The sequence below is a fragment of the Sinocyclocheilus grahami genome, unplaced genomic scaffold (genome assembly GCF_001515645.1).
Source record: "Sinocyclocheilus grahami isolate Dianchi unplaced genomic scaffold, SAMN03320097.WGS_v1.1 scaffold38.1, whole genome shotgun sequence".
Lineage (NCBI taxonomy): Eukaryota > Metazoa > Chordata > Actinopteri > Cypriniformes > Cyprinidae > Sinocyclocheilus > Sinocyclocheilus grahami.
Window position 1 is genome coordinate 1,643,940 of NW_015505217.1, and position 25,073 is coordinate 1,669,012.

At 38.8% G+C, this 25,073-nt stretch overlaps 1 protein-coding gene across 4 annotated transcripts in view; it reads right to left on the bottom strand.

Annotated features, from left to right (window-relative positions):
• Nucleotides 1-25,073, bottom strand: part of LOC107581825 (kelch-like protein 25) — a 57,395-nt gene that overhangs the window by 30,232 nt on the left and 2,090 nt on the right. For 3 of the 4 annotated variants that reach the window (XM_016267485.1, XM_016267484.1, XM_016267486.1), the window contains exon 2: nt 20,119-21,966. In XM_016267485.1, coding sequence (XP_016122971.1) covers nt 20,153-21,922 — 1,770 coding nt within the window. In that variant the 5' untranslated portion in view covers nt 21,923-21,966 and the 3' untranslated portion in view covers nt 20,119-20,152. Of the gene's footprint in view, nt 1-20,118; nt 21,967-24,184; nt 24,293-25,073 lie in introns of all 4 variants that reach the window. The other variant, XM_016267483.1, reaches the window with a different exon arrangement.

Consider the following 25,073-nt stretch of genomic DNA (forward strand, 5'->3'; position numbering starts at 1 on the left):
GCTTCTCCTGCTCTCGCCTGTCGCTGTGTTAGAGCACCACACGTGTGCTCACGCGCTTGCCATCAAAAGCGACCAGCCATCCAAACTCAACACTTCAGTGATACTTCGTTGAAATCTTCAAAAAACTTAAAGTCTTGCAAACTAAGACTTTCAGCAGAACTGCTCAAGCCTCTGCTTCATCAAAGACCAACCAATCCAACGAGGGGTTTTCCAAAGGACGTCATTCCGACGTCACCGACCAATCAGTAACGGGGTTTCCCTCAAAGACATCCAGGAAGCCCGCGTCAGCGACAGAATCACCTCAGCTCTCCAGCTGTCAACCAAGAAAGCGCAAGTACAAACAAAATCTTCGATCTGCTGAACTGGTGAATTTAGATAAGCAGAAATTTAAGACAAGATTCTCTGCTTTGTAAATTCTTAAGGTGAATTTACATCACTCGTGAAAACGAGGTAGAACTATGAAACTCAGTCAACTCGCGGTCTAAGAAACTGTACGTGTGTGTGTGTATTTTTGTGTGTTTTAGTTTAATGTAATCTAGAATAGCCAATAAAATTTCATGTTTCATTTATAAATAATCAATTGTCTGGTGTCATATAATTTCAAGGTTAAAACTTTGCCAAGATCAACGTTACCTCTCTCTTAAGAGCTGACAAATTATCATAAGTGTGTTAACCGTGGCCAGGAAAACACATATTTAATTTGTTAAAATATACTGAGAATCACCGGCTCGCTGGACGACCCTTGATTTAAAGTGTAAACTATTTAAAGTCAAAATCAGTTTTGATCAGGTGGACCTCGAATTCTCAGATCGAGTTCTTTTAAAACCTGAGCTAGAAATAAACCTGAATGAATTAATAATAATTAATTCCCTTACAACTGAGTTAAAATTCCTTACATAGGTTTATATGACTTTCTTCTTTCAGACGAATCCAGTCGGAGTTTTATTAAAAATTGTCTTTGATCTTTCAAGCTGTTTCATGGCACTCAGCAGGTGTTGCATGCATTAGTCCAAAAGCAGTTAATTAAAATGCGCCCATCTATTAAAATAAAGTGTCTCACACTGTTCCGGGGGTGAACAAAGGCCTTATGTAGCGAATCGATGCGTTTTTGTAAGAAAAATATCCATATTCAAAACGTAATAATCATTTTAATCTAGCTTGCGCTCACTGTTGTACACGGAAGCAGTTCCGGGCGGATCAAAACAAAGCGCTGCGCATGCGCCGGTGAGTCTCGTGAAAACCAATGTTTGTTAACAGGAGCAAAGGAAGCAAAGTTTCCTTACTTTAGCAAAGGAAAACCAGTCTCCTCTTGGCTTATATCGAAATCCTCCGACATTCTTCTTTACAAATCCTCATTTTGTACTTCTAATTAGTGACCGTTGTTTTGTTTTGATCGCTCCCCTGCGCTTCTGTGAGCGTCACTTCTGAGCGGCGCATGCACAAAGTCGACCTCCATACGTCATCCGCCCGGAACTGCTTCCAGTGTACAACAGTGAGCGCAAACTACATTAAAGTGATTATTACGTTTTGAATATGGATATTTTTCTTACAAAAACACATCGATTTGCTACAGAAGGCCTTGTGAAGACACTTTTTTTTTTTTTATGGATGGGCGCATTTTAATTAAGTGCTTTTGGACTGATGCATGCAACACCCGCTGAGTGCCATGAAACGGCTTGAAAGATCAAAGACAATTTTTAATATAACTCAGACTGGATTCGTCTGAAAGAAGAAAGTCATATACACCTAGGATGACTTGAGGGTGAGTAATTTATGGGCTAATTTTCATTTTTGGGTGAACTAACCCTTTAATGCCTGTCAGCGCCAAGCTGGACCCAGCTCAGCCAAAAATAGATCAAGTGATATCAATGTTGCCGCCCAACTCGGAGAAAGGGTAGAGAATTACCAGAGCAGTGGCAGCTTTATTGCAAAGGATATACGCCCCTTTTCTGTGGTGGAAAACCCCAAGTTTCGCCACCTGTTGAATACACTGGAACTCTACCACGAAACCAAAGCCCAAATAATGGCATCAATGAGCCAAGCTCATCGAGTTGCAATAACATGTGATTCCTGGACTTCGGTCAAGACAGTCATATGTGACAATAACGGCACATTACATTAGTGAGGACTGTAAGATTTTGTCACATGTGCTGCAAACGAGAGTCGTTTATGAGTCTCACACGGGTGCTTATCTGGCAGAGCTATGACGTGGAGGGACTTCAGGAGGAACCCCCCTGCACTCCCCCCACTCACCATCATCATGGATAGCACTGTAACGACAGTGGAGTCATTCTGGTTCCTGGGCACCACCATCTCTCAGGACCTGAAGTGGGACACTCACATTGACTCCACTGTTAAAAAGGCCCAGCAGAGGTTGTACTTCCCTCGCCAGCTGAGGAAATTCAACCTGCCACAGGAGCTGCTGAAACAGTTCTACTCAGCCGTCATCGAGTCTGTTCTGTGCAGTTCAATAACTGTCTGGTTTGGTTCAGCTACAAAATTAGACATCAGAAGACTACAGAGAACGGTTCGGACTGCTGAAAGGATTATTGGTGCCCCCCTGCCTACCCTCCAAGAACTGTATACATCCAGAGTGAGGAAAAGGGCTCAGAAAATCACTCTGGATCCATCACATCCAAGCCATCTCCTTTTTGAACTTTTGCCATCTGGTCGGCGTTAGAGCACCAAATACCAGGACAGCCAGGCACAAGAACAGTTTCTTTCCCCAGGCAATCTATCTCATGAACAGTTAACGTTCTCCCATTGTGCAATTAAAGTACAGTATGTGCAATAATCTTATAATTATTCATCACCCTAAACCCTAGTACATCCCTACAACTGATTTTATTTTATTCTATTCCTATTCCATCTATACCACACCTGTACATACAATTTATTCTTTTTTTTGTGGTTTATATTTATGCATGTGTATTTTATTCACATCTCATTTTTATTATCTGTGTGTTGTTGTTGTCTCCGTGTACTGGAAGCTTGTGACACTATAACAAATTCCTTGTATGTGCAAACATACTTGGCAATAAAACTCTTTCTGATTCTAAATGCGCAACTCCTCCAGAATATGCCAGACACCATCGGAGACTCACACATGATCCATGAGATCAAGAATGCAATCTGAACAGATCTCCTGAAGAGGTATAACAGTGAGCCAGAGAAGAGGATCCTTCATACAGCCTCTGCCCTGGATCCCACGATTTAAGGGAATGCCTTTTCTCACAGAAGAGGAGAGATTGGAGGTATACAGAGCACTGGCAGAGGAGGCTGCGTCCTTGGAGGTAATTCTATCATGGTTCTTGTACAATATATAAAATTAAAACAAACTTAAACACTCATAATATTAATAGTAGCTAAAATGATTTAAAATGTAAAGTAATAATATTTTTTATTAAAACTGAAGAATTTAATCCTAATATATGAGCTGTTGTATTGACTGAGTGCACTGTCACTGTCTACTAGTTTAATTATGTCGTTCAAACACAGAATGAGTGTACACCAAGAAGGACAGATGTGGATGAAGCACCTGAGGGAACAGGAACTCCAGGAGAAGAAACATCCATGGAGGACAGCCCCTCTGCTGCTCCCAAACGAAAGGCCTCATCGCTGCTTGTGAGACTGCTGGTCTTTCACTGACACTGAAGGTACAGTAGAACCCAATACCCCCTATGTCATTGCTAAGGAGGAAATGGAGGCATACAGTAAAGCTCCATCTCTGCCTCTCACCGAGGACCCTTTGAACTGGTGGCATGTCTATGAGGTCACGTGTCCTCTCCTCTCTCGGCTGTCAAAGCAATACTTGTGTATCCCAGGCACATCTCAGCAGGAGATGTGGTCACTGCTAAAAGAAGCACTCTTAAACCAGAACATGTGGACCAGTTAGTGTTCTTAAAGAAAAACATATAAATTTCCCAAATCCTGAGCAGTGAATAATGCTGAGCAGTTTGTGAAGTTTCAGGAAGTTCCCTGTGTCCAGTGGTGTTATTTTATATTTGTTATTTGCTTTTATTTTGTATATTAAAACACTGCTGAAGTGCAAATGTAGTTTTTTGAAGATTGACTGACTATATTCACAAGTAGGTGTGGCCTTTTGTTTATTTTGGTGTATAATTTAAATTTAATTTAAATACATTTTTTATATATTTAAATGTTTTACAAGAAAGTACACTGCACTATATAAGTACTAAAGTACACTCCTTGCATTATGCACTTTTAGTATTTACTTTTGTGTATATGTTCTAAATGCTCCTGTTGTCTTCTGTGCCCAAACTTGAGTTTTGTTTGTTTGATACATTCAAGAAGCGTGTTTTCTTTGAGCAGGTAAAATCAAAGGTTCAGTTCATATATCTGACTGCTTGCATTTATTGACAAAATTGTATACATGTAAAGTAAAACTGAAAATTGAGGATGCAGTGCATTGTGATATCGAATTGAACCGAATCGATGACATGGTAATCGCAATCGAACCAAACCGTGAGACCAGTGTAGGTTCACACCCCTAATGAACTGGGTCTTATACTGTATATGGACATAAGCTTTTATAACTGAAATATATTTAAATGAATCAATCAGACTGGAATAAAATCAAGATCTTGTGATTAAGAATCGAATCTGTATCGATACCCAGCCATTTGTATTAGCTGCTGTGTTGCAATAGGAGCAAATGTGTGATTGTTCTGAATGCACCAAAACTGTTTTAAAATCAAACGGAGAATATTAGACCAATTATAAAACCAGAACTGACTTGGATGAAGTAGCCGAATCAATTCCGAGCATCTTTGAACCTCATCTGTTTTGTCCGTGGAAAGTGGATGGGATTTGTAATCTCAAAGCACTTAAAAGGAGCCTTCCCCCTAACGCCCTCTCAACATCCCAATGCTTAGAGGATTTAAAATCAATCGCTTACATCAGCTTCACATCCCACCAGTGAAGCTTGCCTCTAATTCAATTCTCATCACCTCCACCACATTGTAATTTAATGCTAATGCCTCCCCCTTAAAGGGCGTAAGTGTGTTAAGCCACAACAATGAAATCATTTCAGCGTCTACATCGACAAGGCCATTGACGTATTCATCAAAACTGACTGCCGCTTTTTATAAACCAAAAACGAAGTAAATATTTTGCAGATCCCAGCCGTGGGTTTCACCTTAAATGCGTCCATCTGCTTTATGATTCATTAAGTGTGAGATTCTGATCTGGCAGAATAGCTGCCACATGCACTTGAAGGGAACACAGAGATGACATTGGTTTTAAAATACTTTTCACATATAGAGGATAAAACTGTCTGCTGAATTTCATAGAAATGATATGCTTATGATGTGTTGGCTTAGGTGAAAAGCTCAAAGGTATACCCCTGAATGGAGTGAATAATCGAGTACTGAGAAAGTATTGAGAAATATTGTACATTAAGATACATTAAAAGTCTAAACAATCCTTGATTTAAAAAACTAAAAATCTCATTAGCAACCCAGTTGGAATTCAATTTACTCTTTATTTCCTCTCTCTCTCTCGCTCTCTCTCTCTCTCTCAAAAAAGAGACTAGAACAAGTCTATTTGCTGATCAAACCTACAGATCAAATGGGAATTGCCAAATTACCATGCTACATGTATCTTTAATATTAAATGCATTTTATTTATAAATGAGAAATCTATAAAAATGCGCACTTTATATATGCATACATGCACTCACACGCCAAAGCTCCATTCTTCAGCATAAGGGAAACCACAAACCCACCACCAACATAACTAAACAAAAGCCTTTCCCTTTACTCATAAATGCATACATAAGTTCATTTCAACATTTACTCTCCCAATCCACTCCCATGCAAAGCATGGTGGGAACTAGAGCAATGCACAGTTTGTTGCCAGCAAAAATAATTTTGTGCCCAACACAAAAGGATCAAGTTAACTTCTATTCAACAAATTTAAGTGGATTGATTGATTAAAAATGAAATTAAGTTACTGTGATGATGTTCAATGACCGTGTTGCTTTTTAAATTAAGTAAATGGAACAAGCATCAAGACCAGAGCCAATTTTAATCTGATTAATGTCTATAAAGCATTCTACACATTATCTAGGTTTGTTAGTCCAGATGATTTATTTTGGATTAAAGCATTAATGTGACTTTTTGAAAAAGAGAAATTATTACTTCAGTTCAACTGAAATGCAAATATTCGTGTTTGCTAGGGAAATGCTAATGTTTGGACAAGACCTTTACAGTTAAATGGTTAAATTTCCTCAGAACTGGCACATAGTCAACTTCAATAACACATTTCTGTGTAGATCTGTTAAACATGTTGCTAACACTATAGGCTTATGCTTATCAAAACCAGACTTGATGGAGGGGTTAAAGTAGACATGGCATTACTAATGCGGTGATGCTAAAGGATACATTTAAGGACCGATTACAGTGAGTGGTGCCATTCCAGGAAACGGAGAGCTGCTGCTATAACTGTGTGCACTTGAATGTGCAAATCCACAGCTAGTTTAAACGGGGCACATCGACCAGGCAAAGCTTATCCAGCCTTTGCCCAACTGTGTCAATGCTTGGCGGGTCAGAGAGGATGAGGCGCATGGGAAATCCGGGCTTTTGCTACCTGTATCGACCTGTTTCCACCAGTTGGGAGAACTGTGGACACTGCCAAAACATCATGTTTCCTACTTTAGTAGCATGCATGCCACAAAGAGAGCTCAGATTAAAACAGCCCAATCCGATTTATGGGCTCTGCAACAACAAAACAATTAGCTGGTTTACTTTTTCTAAAGGCCCCTCCTTTACGGGTTTGGGATGGGAGGTTGTGGTGTTTGGCAAAGGGTCAGGACTGTTCCAACTGGCAAATTACCTGGATTAGTTGAACACAATGCTGCCCAATGAAACTGCACTGTTGGCAGAAAAAACAGTAACTAAGTCTTATTGAGGACATATGGCATGCGCTAAAGCAAAAAATCAAAAGGGATGTCATTACAGGTCAATGCCTGGATATTCCCTATTATATTAACCTGAAGCTTCTGGTTGTAATTAAAGCCCTGGAAAGTCATCAGGGGCCCGTTCTTCGTAAGTCGCTAACTCGATGTTAGCTGGATTTGATTGTTTATGAGTTGGCATGATCTTGGATTGTTTGGTTCTTCGAAGCTCATCCCAGAGTTGCTGTCATAGCAACAGGTCCGTAAGCTTAAACGTTTGGGAGCAGGCTTACTTCATGTAAACCGGATTAGATTGCATCTTTATAAGCAGAATTGATACTTAAAATCTGTCCGCTACCACCGCAACTTTATTACAAAAGTACCCTACTAATCCAGGGATAATAATTTAAAATAATAATAATTTAAATTAATTTAAAGATACTATAATAATAATAATGTTGTGTAGGTTTTAATACTATAGACACAGCAAGTTTTACTCACTGAAAGATTTAATTGTCATAAAATTATTACTTCATAATTGTATTTGAGTCTTGCACACATGCTATACAGATAATGTAGAGTTGTGCATTAATTTGAGTGATGATCGCTATTATGAGAGTGGCTTGATGGAGCGCAGGAGATGCAGATGACATGATCTTGACCCTTAAGAAACTTTAATTAATGCGGTCACGTAACAAATCTGTTAAAATATTAAATTAAATGAATTGCTAATTACTACATTGAAATAAAATTGTAACGCCTGTACAAATATTATAAATCGTGAATATAAATAATTGGGAATCATGTAAAAAATTTAAATAAAAATAAAAACAGCGCACATTTCATTTATCTATTATAACATTTATGTAGTTTTGTTCGCTTGGCTGTTTCCTTATAAAAGTCCAAATATTTTTTATGTTTTTCGTCAGGTTTCTTTTTTAATTATATGACGTCATTACGTTGCCGTCTTGCCGCCAGCCAATCGCTGCATTGCTAATCGTGGTTTCGAGTATTGATACATAGCCCCTTTTAAACCAACCCATGAACGCGCAATTATCTCTGATAACTCAATCCAGCCATACTAATCATCAACAACAGGTGCGTTCTAACCAAATTAGCCAGATCCTGACTAGTGCGATGATATCATCTCGGATGTGACATTTCATCTCGGATGTATAAGCGACGTACGAAGAACGGGCCCCAGGTTTGATGCTGCTTTTAAAAAGCATTACCAGCGCATACTTTGGAAACAATTATGGTGTTGTTTGGGCAATTTCTGACTGTTTACCCAGTGATCATTCTAAGGAAAACATGAAACTGTGCTAGCACTTTCCTTCTGAAATTACACACGCAAATGCTAGCTGATTCCATCAAACAGGGCTTAGGGAGATTCCCAAACAGAAGTGGTTTGAGAAGTCCAATGTCAAGGTGTTGTGCAGAGAAAGGCCTTTGTTTAGGTAAAGTGCTGGGGGTGGAATAGTAACTCAGAGGTAATGGCCTGAAATCTTACTAATTATGTTCACGTTACAGTGGATTTTGTCTGTCCTAGGATATATCTCACAATACATACAAAATGTAGACACTTTAGTCCAACTGAAATCATACCAGTCCAATTTTTGAGAAGTCAGACTAAAGCATTTGCATATGTATAGGCCATTGCTTGAATCTGAAATCAAAGCACAGGTAAATGCATTTAACTGCATTTAACACAATTTCTAAAAGGCAACCCGACTGAAAAGCATTTGATGTGTAACTATGTATACAATTAAGATTAAGTTGTAACTTTTTCAAGCTACAAATATGAGCAATTCTGTTACATCTATTAAAAGTTTATTTTGTACTCTACTGTATATAAAAAACCCCTAGAATCTTTAACATCTTCTGTGTAACTAGAGACCACCACAAATTGTATTGAAAAGGACCATTCTGGCAAGGTATAAGGCTAATGTTACCTTTCCATAAGATCACCTAATTCACCTGTTATCAGATCAGCGGAAGGGTGATCCTTGACTTAAAGGGATAGTTAACAAAACCCTCATGTTGTTTCAAACCTGTATGACTGACTTTTTCTATGGAATGGAAAAGGTTTTTTCCCCCCATAAAATGAAAGTCAATGGGGATTAGGGCTGAACGATTTTGGAAAATAATCTAATTGCTATTTTATTTACCAATATTGCGATTGCGATTTAATATGCAATAAATTTTTTTAAAGCTCTTTATGTTCTGTATTATTCAACAAAGACAAGCTATAAATCATTGTATAGTATGCCCAACACACTATTAGAATTAATTTAAAGATACTATAATAATAATAATGTTGTGTAGGTTTTAATACTATAGACACAGCAAGTTTTACTCACTGAAAGATTTAATTGTCATAAAATTATTACTTCATAATTGTATTTGAGTCTTGCACACATGCTATACAGATAATGTAGAGTTGTGCATTAATTTGAGTGATGATCGCTATTATGAGAGTGGCTTGATGGAGCGCAGGAGATGCAGATGACATGATCTTGACCCTTAAGAAACTTTAATTAATGCGGTCACGTAACAAATCTGTTAAAATATTAAATTAAATGAATTGCTAATTACTACATTGAAATAAAATTGTAACGCCTGTACAAATATTATAAATCGTGAATATAAATAATTGGGAATCATGTAAAAAATTTAAATAAAAATAAAAACAGCGCACATTTCATTTATCTATTATAACATTTATGTAGTTTTGTTCGCTTGGCTGTTTCCTTATAAAAGTCCAAATATTTTTTATGTTTTTCGTCAGGTTTCTTTTTTAATTATATGACGTCATTACGTTGCCGTCTTGCCGCCAGCCAATCGCTGCATTGCTAATCGTGGTTTCGAGTATTGATACATAGCCCCTTTTAAACCAACCCATGAACGCGCAATTATCTCTGATAACTCAATCCAGCCATACTAATCATCAACAACAGGTGCGTTCTAACCAAATTAGCCAGATCCTGACTAGTGCGATGATATCATCTCGGATGTGACATTTCATCTCGGATGTATAAGCGACGTACGAAGAACGGGCCCCAGGTTTGATGCTGCTTTTAAAAAGCATTACCAGCGCATACTTTGGAAACAATTATGGTGTTGTTTGGGCAATTTCTGACTGTTTACCCAGTGATCATTCTAAGGAAAACATGAAACTGTGCTAGCACTTTCCTTCTGAAATTACACACGCAAATGCTAGCTGATTCCATCAAACAGGGCTTAGGGAGATTCCCAAACAGAAGTGGTTTGAGAAGTCCAATGTCAAGGTGTTGTGCAGAGAAAGGCCTTTGTTTAGGTAAAGTGCTGGGGGTGGAATAGTAACTCAGAGGTAATGGCCTGAAATCTTACTAATTATGTTCACGTTACAGTGGATTTTGTCTGTCCTAGGATATTTGGCTGTTTCCTTATAAAAGTCCAAATATTTTTTATGTTTTTCGTCAGGTTTCTTTTTTAATTATATGACGTCATTACGTTGCCGTCTTGCCGCCAGCCAATCGCTGCATTGCTAATCGTGGTTTCGAGTATTGATACATAGCCCCTTTTAAACCAACCCATGAACGCGCAATTATCTCTGATAACTCAATCCAGCCATACTAATCATCAACAACAGGTGCGTTCTAACCAAATTAGCCAGATCCTGACTAGTGCGATGATATCATCTCGGATGTGACATTTCATCTCGGATGTATAAGCGACGTACGAAGAACGGGCCCCAGGTTTGATGCTGCTTTTAAAAAGCATTACCAGCGCATACTTTGGAAACAATTATGGTGTTGTTTGGGCAATTTCTGACTGTTTACCCAGTGATCATTCTAAGGAAAACATGAAACTGTGCTAGCACTTTCCTTCTGAAATTACACACGCAAATGCTAGCTGATTCCATCAAACAGGGCTTAGGGAGATTCCCAAACAGAAGTGGTTTGAGAAGTCCAATGTCAAGGTGTTGTGCAGAGAAAGGCCTTTGTTTAGGTAAAGTGCTGGGGGTGGAATAGTAACTCCGAGGTAATGGCCTGAAATCTTACTAATTATGTTCACGTTACAGTGGATTTTGTCTGTCCTAGGATATATCTCACAATACATACAAAATGTAGACACTTTAGTCCAACTGAAATCATACCAGTCCAATTTTTGAGAAGTCAGACTAAAGCATTTGCATATGTATAGGCCATTGCTTGAATCTGAAATCAAAGCACAGGTAAATGCATTTAACTGCATTTAACACAATTTCTAAAAGGCAACCCGACTGAAAAGCATTTGATGTGTAACTATGTATACAATTAAGATTAAGTTGTAACTTTTTCAAGCTACAAATATGAGCAATTCTGTTACATCTATTAAAAGTTTATTTTGTACTCTACTGTATATAAAAAACCCCTAGAATCTTTAACATCTTCTGTGTAACTAGAGACCACCACAAATTGTATTGAAAAGGACCATTCTGGCAAGGTATAAGGCTAATGTTACCTTTCCATAAGATCACCTAATTCACCTGTTATCAGATCAGCGGAAGGGTGATCCTTGACTTAAAGGGATAGTTAACAAAACCCTCATGTTGTTTCAAACCTGTATGACTGACTTTTTCTATGGAATGGAAAAGGTTTTTTCCCCCCATAAAATGAAAGTCAATGGGGATTAGGGCTGAACGATTTTGGAAAATAATCTAATTGCTATTTTATTTACCAATATTGCGATTGCGATTTAATATGCAATAAATTTTTTTAAAGCTCTTTATGTTCTGTATTATTCAACAAAGACAAGCTATAAATCATTGTATAGTATAAAAAAAAGGCTTTCCTCCTCACCAAAGACATTAAACACCGTGTCTACACAGCGTTGAGAGGCAAAATACAGTAGAAACCATTATAATCAGTGACACTGTGTCCACTGGATGCTACACTGGATATAGCATACACCGATCTGACCTTCAAGTCGAACACACCTCTTTACTCTCGCGTGTCACGTGACCGTGTAATCGCAGCCTCTGCGATTGAAAAAACGCATTATTTCATATCGTGATATTATCGCAAATGCAATTAATCATTCAGCCCTATCCAATGTTGAATTGTCCAACGGTTTCATTGTATAGCCATTGTAATATAGCCATTGAAGCACTTATGGTGTGTGCACACCAAAAGCAAATGTAATTATTACTGCGAGTACATTATATACAAAGTCAATGCAAAGACGCGAATGGGCGCAAATTTGCAATGGGCAAAGCGAATGACACAAATTGAGAGACACGATTGCAGCAAAAGCATGATATGCAACTGAATCGTTTTGCGTTGAAAAAAGAAATAACTCCAGTGGAAAATTTGCATGACACGTTGACACACAAGCCAATGGGTGAAGAGCTTATTTACACATCCGATTGTATCAGAAAATGGACACAATATTTTTATTCCAAAAAAAACAATCCCGCAAGTAATCTAGGGCAATAACGTGATGCAAATATTTGCTTCGCATTTGGTGTGCATGAAATCCCTTCCTGGGTTTTTTTTTTTTTGCATATTTGTGGCACTACAAATTTTAATATTACACAAAGATAATGCAAGTAAATGCAAAATGCTGTTTTTAAATTATTATTTCATTTATTAAGGGAAAAAGCTTTCCAAACCTACCTGGCCCTACGTGAAAAAAACTGTGAAAGAACTGTGATAAACCACATTATTTTAGAAAGCGGAGTTAAATTTCACTAGCCACACCCAGGCCTGATTACTGCCAGACCTGCTGAATCAAAAAATCACTTAAATAGAACCTGTCTGACAAAGTGAAGCATGCTTAAAGAGCAGCACATCATGCTGCAATCTAAAGAAATTCAAGAACAGATGAGAAACAAAATAGTTGACATGTATCAGTCTGGAAAGGGTTATAAAGCCACTTTTAAGGCTTTGGGACTCCAGCATGACTTGCAATAATTGATGGAACCATGAATTTTGTACTCAGAAAATCCTGAAGGAGAATGTCCGGCCGTCAGTTTGTGACCTCAAGCTCAAGCGCACTTGGGTTATGCAGCAGGACAATGATCCAAAACACACCAGCAAGTCCACCTCTGAATGGCTCAAGAAAAACAAAATTAAGTTGGAGTGGCCAAATCAAAGTTTGGACTTAAATCCAATTGAAATGCTGTAGCATGACCTTAAACAGTACATTCATGATCGAAAACCCTCCAATGTGGCTGAATTAAAACAATTCTGCAAAGAAAAGTGGGCCAAAATTCCTCAACATCAATGTGAAAGACTCATTGCCAGTTATCGAAAACGCTTGATTACAGTTGTTGCTGCAAAGGGTGGCACAACCAGTTATTAGATTTAGAAAGGGAATTACTTGTTCACATAGTGCCAGGCAGGTTTGGACAGCTCTTTTCCCTTAATAAATGAAATCATTATTTTAAAACAGCATTTTGTATTTACTAGGGTCATCTTTGTGTAATTGTAAAAGTTTGTTGATCTGAATCATTCAAGTGTGACGAATATGCAAAAAATAAAAAAACAGGAAGGGGGCAAAAACTTTCACACCACTGTATATAAAGGTTTTATCAAATGTTTGACAATGCGTGGTTTAAATGGGGAAAAACATGAGATACAAGCTTTACATATGCTCTACCATCAATCTCTGAAAGCTTTCCTTTCCTTTATTTTCTTTTTTTTTTTTAAGGGCATTAAGCTAAGTCTCTAAAAAATTTATAACTACCGTGAAACGAGATGGTTTTCAGCAAGGCTGTCTGATTAGGACTAATAATGTCAAATTTAGACTCTGGGATTCAATTATCCAGCTGTCTAAAATGATACACAGCTTTCTGAAATGGATTACATTCAGGTACTCCTCTGCTTCTCCCTGGCTGCTGCAGATTTTAAAATATTTATAAGCTGAAAGTGGAATCCCAACCCTGTACAGTCCTTTAAATGATTTATAAAGCTCATTCTTCTCTATGTTTTGTTTCTCATAATGACACGCGCCGTTCCACCATGGAGACCAACAGGCATTTTAAGTGTGAGACCATAGAGCTGCTCACCTCTATTTATTCTTCATATCTTCACTCAATAAGAGTTCAAAACACAGCAGCCTTTGCTTTTATAACCCAATAATATAAGTTACTTTAAGTAACTTCGTAAGTTACTTTATCATTGCGGAGAAGGCTGCCAGGCTGAACAGGGTAAAGAGATAAATAAGAGAGTCTAGGAGGACTATTATAATACTTGAAGAAATTGAGATCTACCTTTGCTCATGTGTGTTCAGTTTTGCCTGTAATATTTTTGAGCCAATCACATGAACCGTAATAATCACTCAAGTTGCATAATGACATCTGAAATGAGACTGTCGAATGCCAACACGAAAAATGGGTCTTGAGCCCCAAGCTAATAGAAAAATGTCAGCTTAAAGGGGTCCTATTATGCTCTTTTACAAAGTCTTGATTTTGTTTTAGTGGTAGTTTTGGCTATATTACTTTTTTGTCTTATGCAGCGCCCTGCCTGCGTCTGAGTAACAAACAAAACAAAAAGTGATATTAACAGACGAACAACGCTCATATTTATAATTCCAAACAATCAGTAAGCGACAGCTGCTAGGAAACGCTGTTTTATACTCATTTATTGACGAGTCTGCTGCGGTGCGGCCAACTGAATGCGCTGCTTCTCTGCCTCTCACTGCACAGAACAGATGCCGAGAGAGGTGACACTTCTCCGGGAAAGTCAGACCTCGCGTTCGTGGGACAGCACTGGTGAAATCTTTCAACTGAACCATAGCTAAGGTTTATCCAAAAAAGTAGCTAGGTTTGTCAGTATGAATATTCTATGGAAAAAAGCCGCTAAAAGGGTCTGAAAGTTGCTAAATCTAGTGCTAAAGTCGCGCTTGTGTGTGTGTGAGACGCGGGAGCTGATGGCAGGTGGGCAGTGGATATTTGGGGCGGTCAATGTGGATGTTGTGGATGAGTTCTTCTGTGCCATCACGTTCTATTAGTTCTACAGCTTCAGTTTCAGAACTTTCACGCTTGGTAACACATACAGCTGTTCCCTCACCACAGTGCAACAGTGAAAAGGGACCCCTTTCACGTTCCAAACGTTGTCGCGTTCCGAACGTTGTTTAAGCGACACCGGGTATTGTGGTATTTTAAAAATTCATATCATAACAAAAATAAACACCGGTATTCGGTATGAACCAGTATACCGACGAGTCGTTCGTTGTAGTTTTTGAAAAGTGATTTTGGCTAAATAAAATATCTCCTTTTGAATTGGACTTTGAGCTTTGTAACTTTGCAAATCTTTTTTATGCTCAAACAGCAACATTACAGACTAACTAAAGTTGAAAAAGTGAAAAAGCATAATAGGACCCCTTTAAATATAAATATAAATTTAAAAGTACTCTCCAAAAAACGTCTACTGTAATATGAAATATTCACATTTTAAATGTTGCTATTTTGCTAGAATACAAAAATATTTTTGAATGCTCGTCAATGGAAAAATACTTTGCAGCCAGATGGTGTACTTACAACGTCTACCAGCAGAGTCTAGCGGGGCCATGCTAACCAGCTAAGCTTTAACCCTTTGGTTGGAACCCGGTTAACTACGTTTATGCGATTCCTGTGGGCGTTTCTGGAGCACGCCACTGCTGCCAATATCCTTCGGCAGGCCCGGTATTCGGTATGAACCAGTATACCGACGAGTCGTTCGTTGTAGTTTTTGAAAAGTGATTTTGGCTAAATAAAATATCTCCTTTTGAATTGGACTTTGAGCTTTGTAACTTTGCAAATCTTTTTTATGCTCAAACAGCAACATTACAGACTAACTAAAGTTGAAAAAGTGAAAAAGCATAATAGGACCCCTTTAAATATAAATATAAATTTAAAAGTACTCTCCAAAAAACGTCTACTGTAATATGAAATATTCACATTTTAAATGTTGCTATTTTGCTAGAATACAAAAATATTTTTGAATGCTCGTCAATGGAAAAATACTTTGCAGCCAGATGGTGTACTTACAACGTCTACCAGCAGAGTCTAGCGGGGCCATGCTAACCAGCTAAGCTTTAACCCTTTGGTTGGAACCCGGTTAACTACGTTTATGCGATTCCTGTGGGCGTTTCTGGAGCACGCCACTGCTGCCAATATCCTTCGGCAGGCCTACCAGGGCATCCTCCAGACATTCTGATTTTGTGCCCCCTGGGCCTAATTATAAAACCCAGCTTTTGCTGGGCCACCTGCTTCACTGTGAAATGAAGCGCTTGTGGTGTGAACGAAGTCTCTGGCTGATGAAGAGCGTTAATGATTACTCACAGAAGTAATCATTTTCTAATCACCAGGGGATGCAATGAGACGACTCTGGTCCCTCCCCAGGCAGTCTAATTTAAATGACACAAGTGAGAGATGTTCAGCTGACTGTTATGACGCATTCTTAGAGGCCATCGACACGATTGTAATTCCTCAGCATTAGGTTTAAGCAACTACCTTTGCTGTATAACATACACAAATTGATATGCACGCTTATCATTAAACTCTGACTTCATGCAGACAAGAGGCTCGCTGACTTCTGAGAAAGGCAGTTTATGCATATGTTGTTAGTCTGTAATGACCTATTATCCCTAGTCTTCATAAGTGCTGACAGACAAGATATTATGATAGCAGAAATGATGATGAGTCTCGGATGCCTATAGAAGTTATTAGAACAAAGCTTAATGCATTTCATATTGTCAATAAGCATAAATTTTTTACAGTTCAATGCAAATGATAGGTTTACATTTATATACTCGTGCTTTTGTTTGATAGTAACATAGCATGCCAAGGAGCTTATACATGGAAATAAATGGGAGTTTTCTTGTTTCTTTGGAGAGTGAAATAATTATCATTTATTTAAAACTTAAAGGAGACATAAAAAAATAGTAAAATACTGTATAATGATGCACTGAAATTTTAGCCAAATATTAATTCAAATTAGTCTTTGTTTGGAAAAACTACAATTCTGTTTTGTATATTTATAGAGAGACTCCATTACAATTTTTATATAGTAAATATATCTATAATATAAAAATATCTATAACTTTAAAAACTGAAATTTGGCTGATAACACATCTGTACCTTGTCAAGAATACACAACAGATGGCAATGCATTTTCCACTTCTAAAACAAATGTGGTAGGCTCTTTAAGTAACAAACTTTTTTGCCAGCACACATAAGAAATAGATCCTCTAATGAAATAGGTCTTTACTAATGCACCAACAGCCAAAGAGACGGATTGCATCTGGGCATAGGGACTTCAATGCACAATTGGGGAATGCAAATTCTGCAAATTTACAATTGCATTCCAATTGTGAAACTGTTTCTGTTCACATTGTCCTCTGGCCAGGGGCACCGCTAGCAATTTTGGGCCCTATGTAAGAATATGAGGTTGGGCCCCCTACCGCACCAAACATACACTATATTGCCCAAAGTATTGGGAAAACTAAAAAAAAACTCATCGCCAAACACCAATGACTTGTACATATGCGTACAATCATTTTAGACACTTCCAAACTGTGGCAACAAAGATGGAAATACAATTTTTAAATACATGAATTATGTTTCCATCTTTGATGCCACAGTTTTGGAAGTGCCCTTTTCTGTTCTAAAGAAGGGGGTGTCCCAATACATTTGTCCATATGTATGTACAAGTCACAGGTGTTTGTGTAACAGGTATGGAAAGTAATGTTAATTTCATATGTAGAATTACACAAATGTTCACGATGTATACCTCAATTTTCTCTGCCCTTTCTGCACGGTCTCTGCATGGGAGAGAAAAGACAAGAAGGGCGAAAACACACTGTAAAGACTGTTTTATGTTTTATCAGTAAAAGAAGAGTCGAACCGTCAGCTGATGTCCGTCTGGTTACTACTCATTGGAAAAAAAACACAACGCAGATTACACCGGTTACATTTGGTGATGAGTTTTTGGCTCAAGGTCTGCATTTAAAGTCACATCAGAGGTGTTCAACTGGGATTAGGACTTGGCTTTCTGCAGACCAGTCAAGTTCTTCCACACTGACTGAATCAATCTTTTTTTTTTTTTTTTTACCTTGCCTTATACACAGAGGCATTGTTGTGTTAGAATAGAAAATGGTCCTGTTCAACCCATTGGTATAATATTAGAAGCACACAATTCCCTAGAATAGCAAAAAATTAGAAATGACTAAAGTAGTCAAACCTGTTCAAAGCCAGCCTAGCTATTCAAAACCTTTGTCTGCAATTTAATAATATTGGCCTATTACTTTTGCTATTGCTTTTGACCATTAGGTATCATTAACATAATTCATTCAGAACCTGTTTTATGGACATAAGACTTTCTGTACCACACTATTCTGCTGATATGGAATGAGTTTGACTACGTAAGTTATATTAATAGAAATGCTTCACTGGGGCAAATAAAAAAAAAAACTAAAATAATAAACAGGATACCCCATAGCAGCATGTCCAGCAGTATCCAACATTTCTCAATCATGATCTTACTCAGCTAAATGTGACTATTAGCTTAACAGAGTATTCCTTGTTTGCTAGCTACCCATGCACATACAGCATACAATGTTAAAAATGTTCTACATTATGAACCTTAACCCAAAAACCTTTAGCTTCATACACTGTAGATAATTGTGACCCTTCCTGTGGAAGCCCAGCTAAAGTATTTTTTTTAAACCGTGGATGAGTAATTCATTCCTTGATTTGCTTAATAAAAGCCGCCTTTGAGATTGTTTTGACAGACCTGCTTATTGTGTATTATTTTCAACATGTTTATTGTAGGGATGCACGATATATCGGCCACCATATCGGTATCGGCCCATATCGGCTCATTTTTTCTGTTATCGGTATCGGCCTGATACGAAAATTTGGCCGATATCTTAAAGCCGATAAATAATGCATTATTTCCTTCAGAGACACTTCAGATGCGCGCTGTTCGTTTGCAGCCTTTTGTGCAATTGTACATTGTAATATTGTGTTTATTTGATGTATATCTGATTTATCTCATATAGAATGCGTTTGGTTAAGTTAAAAGAGCACTTCAGTTTACCGGTGATCATCTTTAGCTCAGCACACGCAGCCCAAACAGCAGTGCACAACATTAATAACTATGTAGATTTTCTATAGCAAAACTAAAATGTGTTTAAAAGTGCGACTGATCAAATCGACCGGTTCGGTTTGCCCCCCCTCGAACTCGAAGATATCTCTAATTTGAAAGTTTATCATCTGATCTCACTCAGTGACTCTAGGCTACGTAGGGCGGGACGAAACCATGCAGTGAATGGGGAGAGAATTTGGCTGGAAATGCAGAAATAAGCCGTAATTTTGTTTTATTTGTAACTCTTTGGGCGATACATTTATAATTTATATTACATTACTACTACTACTACTGTTACTACTAATAAAATAGATCTCTGGGGGCCCCAAAAGTGTGTGGGCCCTTAGAATCGTCCTAACTTCCCACCCCTTTAGCGGTGCCCCTGCCTCTGGCCACTGAAAATATTCAGCAAAACATAACATAAAACAATTTTCAGTGGTCAAAATTTCAAGAGCTTTATATGGTACATTTGATGGGAAACAAAACACTGTGACATCTGTTCCAGCAACAATAAGTACCCTCTCCCTAAATCTCTCCACATTGAGTCCCTCATTGCAGTCTGTAATTACAGAGATTAAGCCACTTTGTGCTCTCACTCTACCTAATAGCCATCGCATCACTCTGATCCTAAGTAAGAACTCATGAGATGTTTAAGCCTCAACCATCAACCCTCTTGAAGTTGCCCTTCAATGACAGCCACTGCTCTATAATACTGCTAGACATCCAGATGGTTTAACATGCCAATTTTCTCTTTGCTCAACCACTCTCAAAACCCTCAATAAGATGGGAGCACTCAGCTGCTTTCAAAGAAGGCTGCCAAGCCGAGTTTAGCATTTTGGCATGGTTATCTTGACGGAAATCACTGTTTATGTGTCAATGTCGACAGCCTGCTGACTTCAGTTGCTCCTCTGCTTAGAATTATGATTTAAGCAGTTTTCAAAGGAAGCACCTACAATACAAAATTATTTGGGTGTGTGTGTGTGTGTATACAGTAGATCAGATAAGGTAATACAGACACTTACACTTTCAGAAAGAATAATACATTTAGTATACAGTCTTTAAACTCACTGGAGTACATCAAAAATGAGAGAAAAGCCAAAAACTTACCCAGATCAGATCCATACACTTCAATCAGAGGCATCTAGGCAGGAAGATGCTTCCAGGTACTAACAAATGCAGTTGGAATCAGTGAATAAGGCACGGTAGTGATACTGTTCCAGCTATCTGATGTTGGATCATAGCAATCCAGGGTTTTACACCGCTGTGTACCGAAGTATCCGCCAACCACGTAGAGTTTATTACCAGAGGCCACAGCATGGCAGCTCATTCTTTTAGAAGTCATGTCACCAACACGCGTCCATTGATTGGTCTCACAATCAAATCGGTAAGCGGACGCTGCGGTGAACTCTGTATCACCACCCATTATGAATATCTGACTGCCAAGGACAGCGGCGGCGGTGTATCTCCAGGGTTGCGGGCATTCGGCAGCTATAGTCCAACGGTTCTCAACAGGGTCATAGCATTGGACCTTCGAAGCCTTGTCTCTGTGTATGGTGGTTCCACCAAACACAAAGAGTTTTAGCTTGGCACTGACCACTGCTGCATTGCTGACACCATCCCTAAGTGGTGCCATCATTGTCCATTTGTTGGTTAGGGGGTCATACCGCTCAACCTGTTTAAGAGATACTGATGGGGAGGCTGGGAAGACACCTGCTATAGCAGTGTGACCCCCAACAACATACAGGCAGTTTTCAAGTTCAGCTGAGCCATGTCCAAAACGTGCAATTAGCATAGGGGCACCTTTCGACCATTCTTCATGTACCGTGTCATATATCCAAACATCCTTTGACACTCCATTTTCCGACCCCCTTCCTCCTGTCACGTAAACTTTGCAGCCAATGGCACATGCACTGAACTCCTTCCTGGGACTGGGAAGATCTGATTTAGGGATGATCTCTTTTGCTTTGTGATCCACTTGGTAGATCTTATCACACATAAATGTCTGACCCCCAAGAATGAGCAGCGTGTGCCCAGCTTTGCGAGGCCTAGCGCATGGGCTGGTGACAACGCCGTCATTCTGCAGAATCTTTTTCTTGCACTGCATGGCCTCATCAACAATCTGTCGGCTCCTTTTATCTGACATCACAAGTTCCTCACATGCCACAGCTTCAATGAGGCATTCTGAGGGTAGCAGTGCAAGGCGTAGTCCTCGCAGCAGCTCAGGAAGGTAGTCTCTGCGGCTGTCTAGGTCATACCTAACCCAGCGCATGACTGCATTGAACACAACCTGTTCATCTTCAACCTCCAGCTCATCGCTAAGGATGAGATCCAAAAGCTTGTCTTTCGAGAGCCCGCAGAAGTCTTCAGTGTCTCGAAGAGTCTCAAAGTGGATGAGGCACATCCTCCACGACAGTTCATAAAGGCGCTTGCACTGATGGGCGTCAGAAAGCAGCATCATCCCTAAGCAGTTTGACACATGCAAATTCTTCTCTAAAAATTCTGCTGCTGCATCACGGATGTCATGAAACTGCAGCATATCTCCAGCCTCGAGAAGTGACTCTGCATTCTCCTCGTTGATGATGACACGTGAGGAGTAAGCAAAGTCCAACAGCAGCTCCAGAACTTCTGGGTGAACACTGTCTCGAAAGTTAACCTCATTGTCAAGGCTCTCACGGAGGCCACCGCTAAACATGGCTTCAAAGTAGCGACTGCAAGCGGCAAGCACAGCTCTGTGACAGGGAAAGGAGCGGTCGCCTGCCCATAGTGTCACATCTGTGAACATGCACTGTTTGCGCAGGGTATTGAGGTGGGTGAGCACACTGTCTGGATGTGACGGCTTGTGGAAGAGCGAAATGTTCATGGAGCCTGTGCTCGTCCTGGACTTGCGGTTTTCATGGACGCTGACTGACATCTTTTCCAGCACGTCCAAATTTTCACTGGTTCCAATACCCCCAACTAGGAAAATACAAAAGCACAACAAAGGAGGTTAGCAAGTGCTCTATAAAGGTATTTTCAGTATTGAGAATGACTCACTGCTGTACATGTGTATGCTTGGCAATAAAATCACCACTGAGAAGGTGGTTATGTACGCTGCTGTATCAACAAAATTTAGAGCCAACTAGTGCCACATTTTTTTCAGCTGCAGACAACATAACTATTGGTCTTGGGCTTTTTGATGATTAGCATTTCTTTAAATGTGGTTGTAGTGTTTGTTGAAATGGCTGAGAAATCTTTAAAAGCTTTTTTTTTCTTGTGTATAATGTCCAGAGACTGAAAATGTATTGCCTGAATGACATTTTCACATTCTTCATAAGAAAACTTTGCTTGACATTTGCTAGATATTCAGAGCTCCTTCAGTAATCTTACTTCAACAGCTGAGTTCCCTGTACTTTGTTCAGAGGATCTTAGAACTGTAATCCTTCTTTACACTGTGAAGCCAACACAAAGTGCACAATTAAGCAACTCTCTAATTCTCACATTTTATGCTGACAGATTGTGATAAAGTTTAGATTCATAAGTCAGTAACCCTTTGTTTTTGGCAAAACCTGGAGATTACTATGCAAGAAATCCAATCAGATCATTAAAATGAACACCTAAAGAAAACAAACATAAGAGAATCCTATCTACACTAATCAATAGTAGTTTTACTAGATTAAATGTGAGACATTTGTGAGGAATAAAAATGCAAGAATAAAAAAGATAGCATCTATAATAAACTGAGAAACCTAATTATTTATATTCTGTTATGATTCTATCGATCTTGTGTAGAGCACAGTTTTTTCAAGTAATACAATTGTCTTCATAATTAACTTTAAATTAAACTTTTCCTTTCTCTCTTATATCAGTAAATTTACTTGAGCTTTTTAACAGTAAACATTGTTACAAATCACTGACATGTTCATTCAACGCATAACTGGGGTGACGACCACTAGTCCAAACTGTAATACACTGCGTGCAATGCGGCAAAACTAGAAAGCTCCTATTATAATCAACAAAGTGCAGATTGTGTAAATTAGACAGGTTTGTTGATTAACATTCTTGAGTTATAATGCAATCAACAGCATGAAAAACAAAATGGTTTTTCACATTTTAAGAGAGCCAATGAGAACATGGCAATTTAGGCACTTGATTTACGGTGCAGAAACGCAATTGGAAAAGCTACGAAAATGGTATCATTTCAATGGAAATTATATTAATCAAAATGAATAAAGATCACAAGACTGAAGGGAAATAATTGAGTTACTGCATCACTTTTTTGTTTCATGCAGCCCTACAACAAAGACAAAAAAACTAATATTTCAACATTTAATTTGTTGGGTTTAAAGGCTGTGGCAGGTAATTAAAGGTACAAATGTACAAAAGCACAGGTTATATGGCTTGATATTAATGAACTGTCAGGATTTTCCTGATTGGTCAGGCTTGCAGCTCATGATTTGGTGAAATCCAGACAGTTTTGCTTGTTATCTGAAGTTTGACAATTGGAAAAGCTACGAAAATGGTATGCAGTTACCCTGCAAAAATCATTTCAATGGAAATTATATTAATCAAAATGAATAAAGATCACAAGACTGAAGGGAAATAATTGAGTTACTGCATCACTTTTTTGTTTCATGCAGCCCTACAACAAAGACAAAAAAACTAATATTTCAACATTTAATTTGTTGGGTTTAAAGGCTGTGGCAGGTAATTAAAGGTACAAATGTACAAAAGCACAGGTTATATGGCTTGATATTAATGAACTGTCAGGATTTTCCTGATTGGTCAGGCTTGCAGCTCATGATTTGGTGAAATCCAGACAGTTTTGCTTGTTATCTGAAGTTTGAAAACTAAGGTTTCAAAAGCAAAGGTTCAATGTTACCAGTGGCTCATTGTGTGAGTGGATGCACTTGCATGTAAACTGGATTCTTTAACTGAAACAATTTGAGGTTGTGATGAGAAAGGGGTGCAAGCATGCACAAATATCGGCGGGGACTTTATGGATCACACTCTCGGGATGACATGAATCACAATGCAAGAGTTTGACCACAAAGGATGCAAGGTCACAGCTATCCATGCAGAAAGCTATGCAGGGGGATAAGGGCAGCTGGGAGGCTGGTATTGAAGGGGTTGGATGCAGGGCTGTTGATGGGTGAACAAGAGAAAAGGGAGTAAGCAGGTGTCTGAAACCACTTACAATGGCAAAAACTGCTGACCCACGCACAGGCACTGACAGTGAGGAACTGAGGGGGGGTCTGCATTGGTCCCAAAAAGCGTCCCCTCAACAGGCCAGGCCAACAGAGTCCTTTATGGGGCCAGGGAACAGAAAATGCAAGAGAGAGAGTTTTTTTCCACATACAGTATAAGAAAACTTAAGAGGTTCTCCAGTAATTTCTTGCAAGGTGAAACTGCCTTGGGAGTTCCTGCATGGTTCATCCCATCACCCATGGTAACCATCACTCAATCACAGCATGAACCATGCCAAAGTTGCTGAATCATTCAATGTGAATATACTAACTACCTATCCATGCAGATATTCTCACCAGCATGAATGACACCTTTTAATTGCAATGCCACTGAGAGGCTGAGGAACAAAGGTCTTTACTTCTTTGAATGTTCTTCCTGTGTAAACATCTAGACTCCTCTGACTAAATAGCCTTTCCAGGTTCTTTTCACTGAGGATGTTGGTATTCCAGAGCTGTATTTCAGTTAGCAATGGGAGCACTATGGGAGGTGCTTTTTGTGTGTTTGCGGAAAGTCAAAAGCTGGAAACTTCGCTGATTTGAAAAAGCTCCAAGAATCACCGGCCTGCATGAAGTCAATCATCAGGACTAAGCACTTCTATCAGCACTCAGGCTAAAATATATTTTACACAAGTACTTGGATGCAGACATTTCGCACTGGGCAAGCTCGATTTCATGCACTATGTCTTTCCGAAATGTCGTAATACAGTCCATGCTCAGTGAGCTGCCATGTGAGGCACTATAACGAATGTCTTTTGGCTTAAAAAAAAAACTACAAACATTTTAGCTTTAGGGGTACAACAACTTGTCAATGAGGCAGTACAAACGGACAACTTTGTATTG